Here is a 19,108-nt window from a genome sequence, read left to right as displayed (position 1 = left end):
TACACCAGGTGTCATCAACATGGGTCCCCAACTCTACCACACCTACTGCAGATCCACTGTCGTCTCTGTTCTCTCTTCCTACTCTCACAGATTATGGCGCTGGTGGTGGCAACAGCAGGAATCACATTTATTTATTAAAAAATAAATATTTTTATTTCATGTCTACTATGTCTGAAGCAGAGAACCATAGCTTTGGTTATTATTCATTTAATCTTTCCCAAAATCCTTGGCATCTTATTTCAGAAAACGGGACTCAAACAGGTGTTGGTTTTTTAAATTGAGGCATAAAAACACATAACAAAATTTAACCATCTTAAATCATACGCAAATATAGAGCACAGTAGTGTTAACTACATGCACATTATTGTGCAACACATCTCTAGAACATTTTCCTCTTGCAAAACTGAATCTCTGTAACACGGAACAACAACTTTCTTTTCCCCACCTCCCAGCCCCTGGCAACCAACACTCTACTTTTAAAAGTTTGACCACTTTACTTATAAATGGAACCATGCAGTATTTATCGTCTTGTGTCAAACATGTATTTTTACATGGACAGATTATATTCTAAATGTTTGTAGTTTGTTTGTTTTGAAAATTTTCTCCCAAGAAAGGATATCAAAATGATGATAATATCTCCAGGCTAGCTAACAAAGGTATACTTAATCTGCTAATGCTATTAAAAGAAGAGTGGCAACAGTGGGAAAGAAGGGCTTTATAGGCAGGGAGCAGAGGAGGTGGCAGCAGCCACTAAAATAAACTGTCTTTTCTAAGCTAAATATTTATAGGCTAAGGACTTCCTATATATAGACAGCAACAAAACAGAATTTCTTGACATTAGAAGAAATATTATGCAAAACTTAATTATATTGTCAATAAAAGTTTTCCTCGCTTAGTTCATTTTAGAGATGTTTTTGCTATATCAAAGGTAACCTCTGTTCAGAGAAACAAATTTGTTAATCCCTCATCTAAATATTCTTCAAAAGAAATATGACAGATGAGATAAAGTGAACTTATAATAAACAGCATGAAATACTATAGAAAATGGAATAGGCAGGACATCTATTTAAGGAGTGTACCTGTTACACTTTAAATAGAGTGGTATAGATGGCCAGGCAAATAGCACCTTCCATACCTGTACAAAAACTTTCTGGAGTAGTCCACGACGTTCTGCTAGAGGTAGCTCATTCTGTGCACCTCCAACTGCCTCAGGCACATGTGGAAGGTCAAAAAACAGATATAAACATTTAACCAGGGTGGAAGGCACTGACATCGTTGTCATGCAGTCCACGGTTTTCTGGAAAACAAACCGATAAATAAGTGAATAGACAGATAGACAGATAGACATAACTGTACTTGGTGTAGCTAAGTAAGCTCAAATTTTAAGCCAGAAAATTATATATCAAAATAACTTTTTAAATGCCTGAAAAAAAATTAAAATGACTCCATGCTGACAAATACGTATTTCCTATTTGGACAAATTTGCCGTAACCAAATATTGAGAAGTTTGTTATTTAGTAAGGTATTTATTAGGTTGACTATTAAGAGGCAGCATGTTACAAAGAACATAAACTTAAGGATTTAGAAAAGATTTTAACCATGAACTTATTAGGCAAACTAATTTTGTTAGACCTCACCTTTCTCTCCTATAAAATGGATATAATAGTACGTATCGCTTAGGGTTAATATGAGGGTTATATAACAAATGCAAAGATACACTGAGTACTAAACTATATATTAGTAGTTGCTTTACTATCACTTTTATTTTTATTGTAGATTCTTAGGGTTAGAAGGGCACTTGAAGGATATAGCCATCACTGACACAAAAAAATTTCTACATTATTTTCAAAGATTACTAAAGGAAGAAATTTTAGACATTCTTATGGTGAACATTTCAGCACTGTTAAGAAATATGCTATAATAATTATAAAAATCTTTCCATGGTACAGTTTGGAACAGAAAGTTCTTCCATGCTGGAGATCAACAGGTTAGCATCATCTGTTGATCTGTTTATTAATTTTGACATTAAACATTTCCTGAATGCCTAGGGTATGTCAGTCAGTGTGTTGGGAGCTCGGCATGCAATGATGAAGGATCCCTGCCCTTCAGAAGACTGTAGTCTAGAGCAGAAGCAGGTTTGTTAATAACTATGATTTAATCTCTTATGTGTAACAATGGTAGTACATTCAGGCTAATATAAAAGGGAATGATCACCACTGGCAGGAGTAGAATGGAAAAGTGTCGGAATTAAAACAAGAGGGGAAAGATCACCTGGAAGATACACAGGAGTTTAGGCCACATGGTACAGAATGTTTCAGGAACCTGAGTCCAAAACTGCTGACTCCTGAAAAGCCACAATAATAATGTCTAATCTTTAATGAGTGTTTATTATATAACAGGCATAAAGCTAAGCACTTTAAATACATGCTCTCACCTATTTCTCAAGTCATCCCTACAAGGTAGATTTTATTACTATATGCTCCTTACTTTACAAAGGGAGCAACTGAGGCTCATCACTTATATACCCTGTCTGGGGTTAGAGAGCGGGTTAAGTGGCCCATGGTTTATACATGCTCAATGACCTATGCGTGTGGTCTCCCATTTTACTTTTACTTTTATTTTGCTGGGATTGGAGACCCAATGAAGTGTTACAAAGGAGTTATAGAATCAGATTTTAGACAATTAGCTGGTGATAGTATAGACCATAGATTAAAGAGCAGGAAGGCGAGAGCAATTAGGAAACTAGTACCGAAAACTGTAAGAACGGCCGTGCTTGAACTAATGCAGTAGCCGGGTGACGGGGAGGAGAGAGCGCCTAAGGAACAATCCTTTCCAAGATCTGGCCCCTTTCTACATATCCACTATCATTTCCCTCTTCTAAAACTCAAAAGCTCTCTGCAGTTCTCATCTACCATTTATTGTTTCTAGACACCCCATGTCTCCATCTGACTCTCAATTTAAACGTCTGTTCATGCCTGAAACTTTCTTTAATTCCTCATCTTTCTTCCTACCCTCACCTACAAAATTTACAACTCCATTTCTATTTTCATAGTACTACATATAGCCCATTATTGCATTTTATGGTATTATCTTCATCCACTTCATCTCTGTCATCTACATGTTGATTCAGGACCATGTTTTTGTCATCTCTATCTCACTGCTGCCAACAGAAGATAGCATGCAAACAAGAAAGTCAGCTCAAGACATAACACTGGGGCTTCCCTGGTGGTGCAGTGGTTGAGAGTCCACCTGCCGATGCAGGGGACACAGGTTTGTGCCCTGGTCCAGGAAGATCCCACATGCCGCGGAGCGGCTGGGCCCGTAAGCCATGGCCGCTGAGTCTGCACGTCCGGGGCCTGTGCTCCGCAACGGGAGAAGCCACAACAGTGAGAGGCCCGCGTACCGCAAAAAAAAACCACAAAAAAACATAACACTGAATTTTCTTTTTAAAATGTCTTTTTCCAGTTAGACTATTACTAGCTATCCCTTCATATTAAGCAAAATGATATGATTTTTCATTTTCATCTTATAACGGATAGATTAAAAGTACAACTGGGTATCCAAACCGGTAATCGGCAACATTTGTAATTTTTTTAAGTGATTCTTTTCTCCTGATTCTTTTCTCCTGATTCTTTTCTTATGCTTTTAAATTGGTCTATCCATTTGTGCACATTTAAGTTAATACACATTTACTGATTTTCTACCATGTTCTAGGTGTTATGGTATGACACAGTCTATGCTCACAAGAGAGAAAGAAAAATAGTGCATCTACAGAAAACATGAATAAAACTTAGAAATATTCCAATTAAACACTATTATTTTATGTATTATTCTAAGCCAAACCAAACTTTGGTACAGTAACGTAGAGGCATTTATAGTTACCATCGATAGCAAGTAGAATTGGTATTTTGATAGTCACTTGATATGGCCATAGATACATGAAAACAATGGTCCACTTTAGGACTACCTGAAGGTTACTTAGTACTTAGGGTGAATAAACATCTCCATTTGCCCAGGACTGAGGGGTTTCCTGGGATGTGGGCCTTCTATGCCAAAACTCAGATAGTCCCAGGTAAATCAGTACAAGTTGGTCTTATTCGTTTTCTGATTTAAAAAACAAAACGTAACACAATATTGTAAATCAACTATACTCCAATATAAAATAAAAATTTAAAATATAATAAAATAAATAAAAAACAAAACGAAACAAAAACCCAGCAAATTAAAAAGGAAACAGGCCATTCCAAAGAAAAAAAATTCTAGTGCTGCTTACTTTAGGCTAGTAACTGGTTTCAGGATATGGTTACTAAGAAATGTGCACTGTTTCTCCTGTGGCCTGTCACGGTAGTATGATTGGTGTCACATTTACTTTTGTAAATTCCATGAGGTATTTGAAAGCCCATAGTAATTTAGACAATAGTCATTCTCAAGATTCGTGTGGACTTTGAAGGTAATTATACTCTGGATTTTAGAAGGCTGAATAAACTTCCTTCATTCCCAAGACATCACAGGTCACAAATCGGGTATTCAAACAGCACATAAATGACTACATGCCATGTGTATCATGACAGATGCTTCAACCTGATTTAAAGGGAAAAAAAGCAATCTCCAGAAAAAATCAAGTAGGAAGGAAATATGTATTATCCTGAAAATGACAATATTTCCTTATTTTGCATAAAAGTTAGAAAAATTTTAAAGTATTTTCCATGTCACTTATTCCTTATTAGCTAAGTGACCTTAGATGAATCTTAGATGACTCTTCCAAGTCAAAGTTTCCCTAACATGGGTTACAGAAATGCAGTTCCTGGGCTACTTCCCTTCAGCCACAGGTAGCCCATCTTTTTGCCCAGTGTGCTGTACAAATGGTACCATGCTCTATGTGTGCTATGATGTGACAAAGATGGAAAACACTGTTCTAATTTAAGCATTTCCTCATGTGTAAAATGGAAACATTAACCTCCTTATAGAGATGTTGTGAGAAGCATGAAATAATGTGTAAGAAGAATTAGAAGAATACACAGGTTATCATAAAATCTTATTTGGATATGATGATAAATTTAATTTCACAAAATCCCAAGAGGATAAAAAGACGCTTCAAACATGAAAGCCAAGAACTTACCTGACCAGAGGATGCTAACAAATTAATTGTTGTCAGAAGCATCCAACCTCTACTGGCTTCTTCACTCTGATTGATTTCCAAGAACTGGACTATGGCCCGACTTGCAGCCTCTATAAAACCAAAGGAAAGTCATTAGGTGGAGAGAAATCACGTACAAAATATGTTAAAGAGAGCAATGTTTTAATGGTATATGTAGATGTCATCATATCAATACAGAAATGTAAAAGTCAACCTATATATTTTAGGAAAAGGTACGTCACAAACTAGTCAAAAAGAGTCATGGAACAGGGGAAATTTGAGTTAAACCTGCCTGTAAAACAAGTCTCTCTAGAAACTGGGAGGGAGGGATAGAAACAGAGAGATTAGGCACACTGTATTAAAACAAAAGTGTGGCTAGAGGAATGATCAAGAGGAACAATTGTAATAACATAGGGTTCACATTCTAGAAGAGCATATGCTGAGAATTAGAGTCTAATATCAATAGTAGCGACAGAAAATGCCTACTTACGAAGGAAGGTAAGCTAAGGGCTGTCTGTATTTGACTCTTTGGGCAGGAGGGAGCAAATGTAGTTTCTTGAGCAAAGTAGATGTTGAAAGGCTTATTTTAAGACTATTAATTTAGAGTGATGTGTATGACAAACTTTAAGGGCAAAGAGATTGATGGGGGAAACAAATTAGGAGATTGGCTCAGTGATACAAGGGGTGACCTGAACAGCTGACATTAGGAAGAGATAAACAGTGAGGGAGTCATTCATAGAACTGTAGTGTTGGAAGAATCTTTGAAAGTCAACTTAGTTGATTATGTTTTTAAGGATAAGGGAAAATGGATAAATCCTTAACCATGCATTTAATTTTATCAGCACAGAGTTCATCAATTTTTACATTGTAATAGTAGATGAATTAAAGTCAGAAAATAAGTCCAATGTGTTCACTGTAAACCAACATGTTAAGTTTCTAAATGTATACTTAACACACGTCATAAAGACACAGGATGTAGAATAGAATTTAGGTTACTTTAGAGGTATTCTTTCCTTTAAGACATTTAAGACAATCAAGATAAAAGTGTTTTATTCAATAATTGAATGATACAAAACTTACACATGATACTGTGCTGGACATATTTCATCTTTATACACTTCCATTTGAAAGAACATGTTAAAGGAAAATTTTTTAAGATACCTTATTTTTACTGAGTCTTAACTGTACAACAAGCACTGTTTTTTTTTTTTTGCAGTACGTGGGCCTCTCACTGTTGTGGCGTCTCCCGTTGCGGAGCACAGGCTCCGGACGCGCAGGCTCAGCGGCCATGGCTCACGAGCCTAGCTGCTCCACGGCATGTGGGATCTTCCCGGACCGGGGCACGATCCCACGTCCCCTGCATCGGCAGGTGGACTCTCAACCCACTGCGCCACCAGGGAAGCCCAACAAACACTGTTTTAAGTGCTTGCAGATTCAACTCATTTCATCTTTATGTAGAACCCTGTAAGTTATTTTCTATTCTTAGACCCCTTATTATAATATAAATTGAGAAATGGAGAGGATAAGTAATTTGCCTAGAATCAGGGACAGAACTTATATTCAAATCCAGCCTGCTTAGCCTGTAAAAGATAGTGATAAAAAATTTTTACTGGAAAAGAGAAGTCAACAGAACCCTGGCTTACTTCGGGTATTCAGTATCTGGTAAATGTTGAAATTACTGTATTCATGCTCACTGATTTTACAGTCTCTTGCCCCTCTCTAGAAAACAAACACCGTGGGAGCAGACTTTGTCAGCCTTGTTCAGAGCTGATCCCCAGTATGGAGCACATCACTGGCAATAAGTGGGCACTCAATAAACATCTGTTAAATGAGTGAATAAATCAACCCAGGGAGATCAAAGAAGGACACATTGAATTCAACTTCTCAAGAACATCAGGAGGTTTGCATTTATTATGGGTAACAGAGATTCCTGAAAGTTTTCAAAGGGGAGTAATACAAAGAAAGCAATGTTCAAGGCTGATTAAATAGAGAAAGAAGAAAACAAAGAATGCCATTGAGAAACCATCTTTAGCAACCATGGTTTAAGATCATTGGCAAAAACTAACCTGCAAATTTTTCCTGCAAGCCTACAATGGACCCCAGCCATTTGCTATATAACACGAGCAGTCTTTCCTTGATAGTAATTAAACGCTCATGTAAGGAAAACAGCTCCTTACCAGTTGGCTAAAATTCTTAATCAAAGGCTGACATGCTATGTTTTCATTTCCTAGGCTTCTTCATAACCAGGCGACTTTGGTTTGAAATTGTGCATTTCCAATTTCGTAACTCAACATCTTAAAAAAAAACACCTGCAGTCTTCAAATTGCTTTATTTTACAATTACACAAATGTAATGAAATTCTATTTCATTAAAAAAAGAAACATTGATTGGTAAATCAACTGATCAATACCACCTATGTCTCTCACAGAGGGAAAAAAATATTTTGAAGAACTAAGCCTACTTTAAAAGATAAACAAATTTATCTCCCTGGTAGAGAATCTAGAAACCTACAGATAAGACACATTTTGAGTGACTCCAGATTCCACCCATAGTACTTAACACTATTAACATTAAAAGAAGTTTGGACAAATATGTTTTTTCACTGCTATTCAACAAGTTGCCAATTATGAACAATGAATGCCAATGGTTATTTTGAGAACCAAAACACCAAAAATGTACTCTTGGTTTGAAACAGTTCCATATATCTATCTGATCAATGGCATTTACAAAAGTGTGTGGTTTCTTTCGTTTTGGTTGACAATGAACATTAAGATATTCCTCAAGATAAGAAAAGACAATGTATTTTCAAAAATGTCCTATTTGTTATTAAACATTACAACAGTTCAGTAGATTGCTGAGCTGATGAAATGAGATAATACGTATGAAAATAAACCTTGAAAAGGATCAAGACAGTATAATTATTAATGGTGTCCCTTTAACAATTTACCAACTTAATAATAACAACTGCTCTTTTTGAGAAGAAGATAGAGACTTCAGTTACATCAGCAATAATGTATAATTATGTTATCTGGCTTTGAATTACAGGTGCACACAAAGAAGTCTTGACAATAGTTGTGGCTGAATAATACAGGAGAGATTGGAAACTCTCATTGATCAAATAGACTATCTTTACATATCACACATATTCAGAAGAACTATTTTACTTTCACCTACTAATTTCAGTAAGTTGCCATACAAAACAACTTGATGGGATCTCCGAGTTTTCATTTTAAATAAATCAAGAAGCTCATTGTAAAAGTATGTAACATTTAGTGCTATCTTTAAAAAGTTATGTAGACAACATATTAAACCTCCATAAACCACACAATTTCTTAAAACTTTGAAAAACGCTCCTAGTCAAAAAATAGAGCATTATGATCTTTTATTTTCACCAATTTTTAACAAATACAAATTTAAAGACTGATTTAACTTAAGATTATAATAAAAAGAACATATTAATATCAGCCCATCTTGAGAGTTGCCAATCATTTTGATTTAAGCTTTAGCTTTCATGCTGCATTACAGTACACATAGTTAGGCCAAAAAATGCAGAAATGAAGTTAGTAGAGCTCATTATTAGATTAAATAAGAATATGTAGACGGTTTTAAAGGAAATGTTAAGTTCCCAGTCTACACTGAGAGAGTGTAAGTAAATTCAATTAGACTGCATTCAGAACAACCAGAACACAAAACGTGTTAATAATAAGTGTAATACAATATTTTTTCCTTTTGCAAAGTCCATTTAAAGCATAGTCATTTTCAAACTTATGCTTCAGGATGATAATGTGAGACACATCAATAGTACTATTACACTTTTTTCATTAACGAAGAAACCAAGCCCTAAACGCCCATTCCCACCCCTCCCTTCCAAAAAAAACCACTTCCACGTTAGTGAGAAAAATAGTATTAGGACTCATAGCTTCCATGCTTCTTTCAATTTGATAATACATCATCACACCTTGGGAATGAAATTACCTGAAGGTGTTGTGGCTTTGAAATCCTTGGAGGACAGCGGGGCACACTGTTTTTCTGTTTAAAAAGAAAGGCTGGGTTGTCTAACTGGGGATTCACTACATTATACTAATCCCACCACAAGATGCTGCACCAGGTGCCAACTGTGGTCAGCATCATTTGGCTTCTCTATCACTGGGCCACTGCCCAGTGGGCATTACAGCACTGGGCTTAACAGTGGTACCTAGCATGCAGCAAAGTCATTAACAATAAACTGAAGATACTATTTTTACACAGGTGGGAATTTTCTCTTTCAATGACGTAAAATCGACCATGTGACTGACCTTAGAATTAAACAGACTGCATGGCTGAACTTAACAAATAACTAGAAGAGATAGGGAAAAGTCTTAAGCCATGTCCTGTACACAATATGGCTACAAAATTATATATTTTTTCAAATTAGTTGAAAGTCACTATAGATTTTTAACAAAACCACAGGGAGGCTATAACCAAGAGAATTAAGAGAGACAGAGAGAAGAGGACTACTGTATTACAAATCAGCCCATGTACCCACTTTGCATTGACCTACCTAAAATTTTCCATTTTTACTAACTTCTGATGGATAGATTTAAACAATATAATTGCCAATAAGCATGGTTCCTACTGAGATATCTACAATGAATGTTAGAAGTGATCTGGTAAAAAGACTTGATATGTGAATGGTGATTAGGTAACAAACAAAGTAAGTATTTCACACCGAATTCAGAGGAGCTCTGGAAAAATAATCTTTCTCTGATGCACAACAGATAGAGCCAATTTTCAAAAGAATAATAGAGGACTCATTCCACCTGCTTCTTTTTGGAGAAAAATTATGTTCATGTAAATCATAACAAAAATTACTTTCAATGAAAACTTCCTATAAAATAAAAGGTTATGTGAGGTATTGAAAGCAGCCAAACTCATAGAAGCAGAAAGTGGAACGTTGGTTGCCAAAGGCTGAGAGGAGGAAGAAATGGAAAGTTGCTGATAAATGTGTATAAAGTTACAGTTGTGTAATATGAAAAAGTTCTAGAGATCTACTGTACAACATTGTACTTACAATTTACTGTACTGTACATGTAAAAGTTTGTTAAGAGGGCAGATCTAATGTTAGTGTTTTTACCACAATAGAAATCAATTGATCAATCGGAAAACTAGAATGGGATATGCAAGAAGAAAGATGATTCAGGATGTACCTAGATCCTCAACATCTAGAATTTTTTACTAGAAAAATCAAAATATCAAAAAATCTCCATGGAAGTACTTTTGATAACAGCACTGATCAAAAGAAACTTCCAATGTTCAAAACTAAAAATGAAAGAAGAGAACAAGGATTCCAAAGGCCAGAGTTCTTCAAGGCTGACAGAGGAGACACTCCAAAACTATGCTTTTCTCTCTTAAACATCAGTAAGCTGGCTTTTCTAACACTCTTCTAACTCTTAAAGCATAATGGGGTAGGGGGGAGCACAGAGAAATCCTATGTCAAAATCAGTAAAAAATTTTTTGAGCACCTAATCTGTGACAAGCATTCTTTTACAGGGGTGAACACAAGAGACAATAACATTAAATAAGTAAATAAACAAGGTACTTTCAGATGACTCCAAACCTCTAAAGGAAGTATTTAAGGTGACTGAATAAATACTCACTGGTGTGGAGATACAGGATAAAAGATCTATATTTGAGATAGGGTGATTTGGAAAGGTTTCTCTTGTGGAGGTAAAACTTACACAAAATTGAATTGAATCTCACTGGATTCTGAAGTTAACGAATTTCAAAAGTTTAAAACTAAAACTTACATGGAATCACATGATATGAAAAAATGTATCTTAAAATACCTGGCAAACAGTATGTCACCAATGGAAGAAGGAAGGGCACAAGGGGCTCTCTCTATGTTTGCAACTTCCTGTGAGTCCATAAATATTTCAAAATAGAAAGTTTAAAAAAAAAAAAACTTATGTAACTATTATTGTAATTAACAATGAGACATCTCCTCCATTTAAGACACTCTTCATTATTTCCCTATGGATATAAAACTGTAAAGAGATTTAGGAAAACAAATCTCCAATGTAGAAAAATGTTTTTCTACAAACATGCAGATTAGGTATTCATAAAGACAGCAACAGTGAACAGAGTATAAATAAGCTTTGGAATTTTTTTTTCTAATCTAGGGCTGTCACTCAAAAAAGAAAATGCAATGACAGGAGTCAACATGTGACAAAGAAATTTCCCTTCATACTACCTATTTAAAATAGCTAAAAAGGCATAAAACACAGAAATCTTATATTTAAGACAAACTTTTCACTTGTATAGGAACAACTGAAATCAATAAAGATAAAAAAAGGATGCAATCCCATTCTGGTGGAGAAGGGAAAAGACAGGAAGTTTACCTTAAACTATCTTGACCATCTCTCACCAGACTTGCTTCAAGGACTACAAATATAATTAAAACTGCCTCATTTTAAAATCCATACATCAATTCATATAACGTACAGCTTCTGATTAAGAGATTTTGTCCTCAATCTAAAAATACTTTAATGGCTGTTGCTCCAAAGACTCCATAATGGGTCCCCTGTTAAAGATGGAAGGTTGAGCACATGCATTTATCTCTTCTCTGTCCTGAAACCTCACTGCTATAAACTGAATTGTGCCCCCCCAGAATTCATATTTGAAGCCTTAGTTCCTAATGTGATGGTATTTGGAGATGGAGCCTTTGGGAGGTAATTGGGTTTAGATGAGGTCATGAGGGTGTGCCCCTCATAATGGGATTAATGCCCTTATAAGAAGAGACACCAGAGAGCTCTCTCTCCTGGAGGTGAGGCCACATTGAGAAGGTGCCATCTGCAAGCCAGGAAGAGAGATCTCACCAGAAACCAATCATGCTGGCACCATGCTCTTAGAATTTCAGCCTCTAGAATTGTGAAAAAAAATTCCTGTTTTATACTGGTCTATGATATTTTTGTTATGGCAGTCCAAGCAGACTAATACACCCACTAAAATTGTTGTTTAAGGATTTTTTAAAAAAAATCATAAACCCATAAGTACAAAGAAAATAGGAAAGGTGAAAACAACAACGTTTTGGATACTAAAACAGCAGAGAAATTAGTGGGAACTGATTTAGCAGACTCTAGAATCTTAAAGCAAGTACAAGGAAAACACAAAAAAGCAGCTAACTACAACACAACCTCCAAGAGGCTCAGGAATTGGTGGCACTAAGTACCTTTAGAAGCAGAAGTAAATGTGGGACTGTACACAGAAGGACTGGTGAAGTCTGTGTAAGAGCAGCTAGACCCCCAGATCCCCACTACTGTGTGGGTAGTAGACTAGAGATTTATTCACTAAAAAGAAAAACAGAGGATGTTTGGATTGGGGTGGAGGGGGGACAATGACATTAAACCAGGCACAGTTGTGGGCTCATCATGAAGATAAAATAGAAGCTTATGTATTGATACTAAATGTTGAGGGTCCTCAGACACTGGCTTCTAAAATGTTCAGAGTCAGACATATACTGTCTAAGTAAACACTGGACATTCCTCTCTGGGGACTCTGTCTAGCTCAAGGGAAAGATGGTCAACAGAATGGCTCAGCAAAATGACCCTAGGCTGAGGCCCAGGCAAGCTCCAGCCACAATTACAAAGCTACCCAACAACTTTCCAAGATTCCATTCTTATACAGCAGTAGAGGGCCAAGGATGAGACACGGGAGGACATTCTCCAATATAAAAGAGACAAAAATAAAGTAACAAAAAAGACTACCTGAAAGAAACAGACTGTGGAGGAAGATAAAAATCTGAAAAGAAATTTTAAAAAAAGAAAAGAAAAAGAAACCTCAGAGAGTTAAGAGAAGCCATGAAAGGAAAGCAAAAGACATCAATAAAAAAGAAAAAAAAATCTCTTAGAAATTAAAAGTATCGTGTCACAAATGGGGGAAAAAAAAAAAAACCCATGGAAGGAATATATGGTAAAACCAAAAAGCTCTCCTAGCAAAGAGAGTAAAAAAGTAAAGACAGAAAATAAGAGAGGAAAGATAAGAAAATGAGAGGGACAGTCTTAGGGGTACACGTGATAAGAAAGAGAAAACAGAGGGGAGGATATTATTATATAAACAATTCACAAACCTTTCTCAAAATTAAAGGATATGAATTTCCAGACTAAACAGGTCCAGTGAGTACTCAGCATAATGAATAAAAATAGGTCCACTCCAAGGCATGTTATCATGAAATTTTAGAAGAGGAGGGCCAACGAGAGGATTCTAAATGCTTTTATAAAACACACACACAAACACACACAATACAGGCCACAGAGAAAGAATGGAGAATTTAGGTAGCTTCAGACTTCTTACTAGGAGTATAGGAATCTAAAATATGATGGAGAAATTATTTTTAAATTCTGAAATAAAATGATTTCCAATCTAGGACCTTATATCCACCGAAAGGAGGATAAATGTAATGCGAGCTGAGAGATTTTCAAAATAACCTTGGGAGTTCAACCTAGGCTGCCTGGAGAAGGACCCACTGACCATGTTCCCAGAGGTGCTGCACCCAAGCTTAATTTTCTATGACACGCGTAGCTTCCACTCCTTGTGGGAGGGCCTGTAGCTTCCTCTGAGCCCCCAAGTCTCCTGGAACTAAACAGTTAGCATTCTCAAACAACTCCTAGAAACATCCAATGAGAACTCAGATTCAGTACTCAAACAGCTTAGATCACAAACGGTGTTTCTTCACCATTATGATTGCATTCATGCTCTGGGTGGGGAATATCCCAAGCACACTTCTGTGAGATAACGAGGGTGATGGATCTGTGCCTTCTTTTCTCTTGTTGAAGCCTGGTTCTACAAGTTCCCCTTTCTGCAATAAAGCCATCCTGTATGATGTGATAAAGTTTGTTCTAAGCCCCGTACCTGAAAGCTTGTCACCTTCCATGGTTAAGGGGAAGGAACTCATTTTATATAGCAAGAGTCAAAGGAATTTTCACTCACAGATTTCTAATGTTTTTTTTTTTTGGTGATACGCGGGCCTCTCACTGTTGTGGCCTCTCCCGTTGCGGAGCACAGGCTCCAGACGCGCAGGCTCAGTGGCCATGGCTCACAGACCCAGCCACTCCGCGGCATGTGGGATCTTCCCGGACCGGGGCACGAACCCATGTCCCCTGCATCGGCAGGTGGACTCTCAACCACTGCGCCACCAGGGAAGCCCTCACTCACAGATTTCTAAAAACAAATACAAAATCCAAAAACCAAAATAATAACTGCCCTGCATCCTTTTTCAGGAGGCTGCTGGAAAAAATATTTTACCAAAAATGAGGAAGTTAATTTGAGAAAAAAGATGACATGAGATTTTGGAAACAGAGACTCTATCCCAAAGAAGTGGAAAAACATCCCAGGATGAACTGAGTGAAGATGAAAAAGTGACAGTTGTCCAGCTGGCCTAGAGAGCAACTACTACAGATTAAAGCAGAACAGAAGGTTCTGGAAGAGCTATTTGCAAGAAGATGAAACTGACAGAATATCTGATGTCTTCAATGATATTGGGGGAAATTCAGAAAAACAGAGGAGTAGGGGAAGAATGCATAATGAAAATGTAGAAAACTAGTTTTTTTAAAAAAAGGCAATTATTAACTCTGATTGATAAAGGGGGAGAAGTTTTCAAGAAAGAAAGAGTAATCAGAGTATATCATATGGCTCATCTTTGTATAATGTTTTCAGTCACAATAATATAATGAATACTGATCTAATCAAATTATGATAGAATGATATGGGGATATAGAAGTGAGAATCTGTGGGATAGTGGTGAGCTTAAAAGTCTCACTTCTCTTGTGGTAAGCCTGGAGATGGTATCTAAATATGAAAAATCAAGGGCACACAGTATAAGCACATTAGTTAGAGACACAGAGGTAAATATCAAAAAAAGTTAAGAGACGTAAAAAGTCAGTGTATCTTAGGAGTGCAAAATGAGGATGAACCAGGATGATGGAAGGGAGATACTGTTTTTAATAAACCTATAAACTATTTGACCCTTAAAACCATGCACCTATATACTTTTAAAACTAAAAGTAAAAACTAAATTAAAAAATGGGATTATAGGGCTTCCCTGGTGGCGCAGGGGTTGAGAGTCTGCCTGCTGATGCAGGGGACACGGGTTCGTGCCTGGGTCCGGGAAAATCCCACATGCCGCGGAGTGGCTGGGCCCGTGAGCCATGGCCGCTGAGCCTGCGTGTCCGGAGCCTGTGCTCCGCAACGGGAGAAGCCACGACAGTGAGAGGCCCACGTACCGCAAAAAAAAAAAAAAGTATTATATAACAAAGGCATTACCGTTACAATTGGAAAGATAATAATTCAATGGGTGGAAACGATCAGTGATTTTTCAAAGAGACACTAGAAACAAAACTTAAATTATTGATTTCTTGGTCTAATGCTTCAGTAGGAAAGCGATCACTCAACCACTAAAAACCAAAGCAACAAGATAAAAATTAAGATAAAATCCTTCAAACATATTGCTAATTTAGAAAATGAGTAATGGTAATTAAAATCAAAAAATTTTATTTTAATCTTGATTAAATGGGATGATACTTTATGAAGTTTAAAATTACCTAATTATGAATAAGAATAGTTATTCAGGCAGCATTTATAAAAGGCCTACTGTGTAAAGCACTGTGGTAAATAAAGACTGTAGGTTATACAAAGACTCATAAATAGTTTATGGTCTAATAGAAAGATAAAGATACATATATAAACACCACTCGTGAAGCTGAGTAGTTAAGAAGAGAAAACTTTTCCTTTGATTAAGGAAATCAAGAAACATTCTATCTAGGAAGTGTGACTTAATCCAAGCTGAGAAGATTTAGATGTACTAAGACGCGGGGAGATGCTCCTTCCTGAATGAAGCATCACAAGGATAGAAAAAAGAGCACAGAAATGTCTGGGACTATAAGTAACTCATGATTTGGTTGAAATATAGAAAAAGGAAACAAGAAATTAAAAAGGGTATGCAAAAATGGTGGGTATATATATGTATTTCCAGGTCCTGAGTTTGTGTTGAATGTCATGCTAGGAATTTGGATTTTGTTCAGAAGGAAACAGAGTGCTGTTAAAAGGGTTAGGTCAGGGGTGGTAGTGGTCCAAGGAAAGTAGCCTTGGGTAGAACTACTCCACTTGAGAGTAAAAGGTGCTGACAGTAAGAATATGACAGTAAGAATGGGAATGGGGACTGGTACTGAAATCCATGTGCTTAAAATCAGGTCAATTTTTTGTTAGATTTCGACACCACTTTTACCAAACTGTCCATTCTAATAAATTAGTTTTTGCTGGTTTCTGTAAAAATACCTGTGGATTTGTTTGATGCTCTCCTTCGAATTTCTGTCACCATCAGTCGTGAGACTTGTGTTGTGAACTGCAGAAGATCAGAAAATTTTTCTGTCATTGTACTTGGCGGAGCATTTCCAAAAACCTGTGATGAGAAAAACAATTTTAATACAGCATTGTCAACTTTTTTCTTTCATTATGTGCTTTTCAAAGTGTGGTATGACTTGAAAATCAAATAAAAGAAAGTATCCTTGCATAGTTACTTCGATCTGAATAAGTTTAAAACATATCTCTTTCAATAAATGCCATCTAACCACATTTTCTTATACATGTAAAATAATTTGTTGAATGAATAATTAAATAAACAAAATCTAAAAGCCAAAGACCAGTTATCTATAAAATTTAAATCAAACTTACTAATAAACTTTAGAAAATATAATGTAAATATATTTTCTAAAGTTTATATTTAGAAAATAAATATAAACTTCTAAAGTTTATAAATAAATATAAACTTTATATAAACTTTATATTTATAAATAAATATAAAGTTATAAAAAATATAAACTTCTAAAGTTTATATTTAGAAAATATAATGGTAAAAGCAGGGACTTATCTAATGCTAAGTCCTGGGCTGAATACAGAATTTACTAAACTCATCTTATACCTCAGAATTTCTGAATTCTAACCATAATAATTCCCAAAACAAGACTTAACGAAAAGACTAGAATAAAAATGAATGAAAGGGTCATGAAATACACTTGTCTTTACAAAAATCTACACTAGATGAACTTTAGAATAAATCATTCTTAAACTGGCATAGGTTCAAGCAAAGAGAATGAAAAAACTAAAACCTGGACAGACTGTCATAGGAAAAGAAATAGTATTATAATAGCTATATAACTGGATGCATCCTGGAATATTGTTTTAAAAAATGTTTTTTATAGTGGGACATCCCTGGTGGCACAGTGGATAAGACTCCATGCTCCCAATGCAGGTGGCCTGGGCTCGATCCCTGGTCAGGGAACTAGATCCCACATACATGCCGCAACTAAGAGTTCACATGGGGCAACTAAGGAGCCAGCAAGCCGCACTTAAGAAGTCTGCCTGCCACAACTAAGGAGCCGGTGAGCCGCAACTAAGGAGCCCACCTGCTGCAACTAAGACCCAGCGCAACCAAATAAATATTTTTTTTTAAAAATATTCTTTATAGCTAAAAGAGAATTCTGTGTCTCCTAAAACTATTATGATAGCCCTCTACTGTAATATTAACTAAACAATATTTTATATTCTTGTTATCTGTTCAAATGTCACTGCAAAGGGAGGAAACGTATCTTACCCGTCATTGTGTTCCTTGCCAAGCTAGCACCCTGCCTTTTACAGGGATGTTCCCTGAATATGGCTGTTTGTTTGTATGCTGCCTGCCCCCACAACCAAATTCTAGAAAATGTTTAGGTAGCATGCAAGGACACAAATTATAATATGAGAATATAAACAAAAAGTAAGAACAAAACCAATCAAATAATAAAACCAAGGTTAGGGAGGTAGACTGGGGAAAAAAAGTCTATATTTGCCATATTTAGTCATGAATTTTGGCTCAAACATACAGGAGAGAAAACCTCATGAACTACATGGTTCTCAATGTCCTTAGGTAAGGAAAACATATATTTAACGAAGTACCTCTATTCTTCATACCATAATGTAAAGATTTTCTTCCAAGGATCCTATTAAAAGGATACAACTTATAATATCCTTGTAATAGGAATGTTTCTTACATTCTTACAATAGACAACATGTTTCTTACAATCACCCTCAAATTGAGCTGAAAGTATCAAACAAATGATAAATCAGTTCTACAGGTTATACTTTTAGCCAGGTAGTCTGTTCTTTAACTTGACACACAATTTTAAATTATTTCAAAGAACAAACAAACTGTTCTTTTCAGGAACTCCTCAATAATTGTTTTTCTGCTGATATTTTGATAAATGTTATGTGCTTACAGTTAACCTATGTCGCCTGCTAAATACCCATAGTCTTTAATAAACAAATTGGAGATAGATTAGAAATTGAGAAGCCTCAATTTTAAATTTGAGCATACTTTCAAGGAGAAGAGATTTTACCCGTCACTCTCTCTTGAAGTTTTTATTAAATAATTTGTGTCTTAGAAAAATAAAAAGAATGGCCAATTTATTGACCAAATTTATCTCACAGACTTAAAAAGTATGCCCAGTAAGCACAGCCCTGTAAGACTACATTAATATCAAACCAAAGCAATTTGGTTACTAAAATCAACCTTGCTTGAAGTTCACAGTTGATTATGACAAAGTTTATTCATTCCTTTCTTTCCTCCTTTTTTAAGTTTTTGGTCCATATAAAAATAACATATTGCAACTCAAAGTGCATCTTTTAAAATAAACCATCAACTATCTTTATCAAATAAAATATCTACACCATTTGGTTTCTAGTGAGGAAGGACACATGCTTGAATAGCCATTCTACTTCCACCCAGAGATGAGTATGTAACTGCCTAATGAAGGTGTTTACAAAGCAATTGTATATTTTGCTCAGGCAATTATTAAGCCTTTTGACAAACTGATTTAAAGTAGATAAGTATTCCTATTATTCAGAATATACTGATGTATATTTTGCTCCTAAGAATTATTAAGCACTATGTTATCCTAAGAGTAA

The 19,108-nt window shown here is 35.9% G+C and overlaps 1 protein-coding gene across 2 annotated transcripts in view; it reads right to left on the bottom strand.

The window, feature by feature from the left end:
* Nucleotides 1–19,108, bottom strand: part of WDFY3 (WD repeat and FYVE domain containing 3) — a 232,575-nt gene that overhangs the window by 149,308 nt on the left and 64,159 nt on the right. The window contains exons 3-6 of one of the 2 annotated variants that reach the window (XM_082652754.1): nt 16,445–16,568; nt 9,113–9,166; nt 5,120–5,229; nt 1,136–1,297 (exon numbers count right to left, since the gene is read on the bottom strand). In XM_082652754.1, coding sequence (XP_082508880.1) covers nt 1,136–1,297; nt 5,120–5,229; nt 9,113–9,166; nt 16,445–16,568 — 450 coding nt within the window. The remainder of the gene's footprint in view (nt 1–1,135; nt 1,298–5,119; nt 5,230–9,112; nt 9,167–16,444; nt 16,569–19,108) is intronic. The other variant, XM_082652755.1, reaches the window with a different exon arrangement.

Source organism: Grampus griseus (genome assembly GCF_964374135.1).
Source record: "Grampus griseus genome assembly, chromosome: 4".
Taxonomy (NCBI): domain Eukaryota; kingdom Metazoa; phylum Chordata; class Mammalia; order Artiodactyla; family Delphinidae; genus Grampus; species Grampus griseus.
Note: the sequence above shows the minus strand (reverse complement) of the source record. Positions and strands in the feature narration are given on the sequence as shown.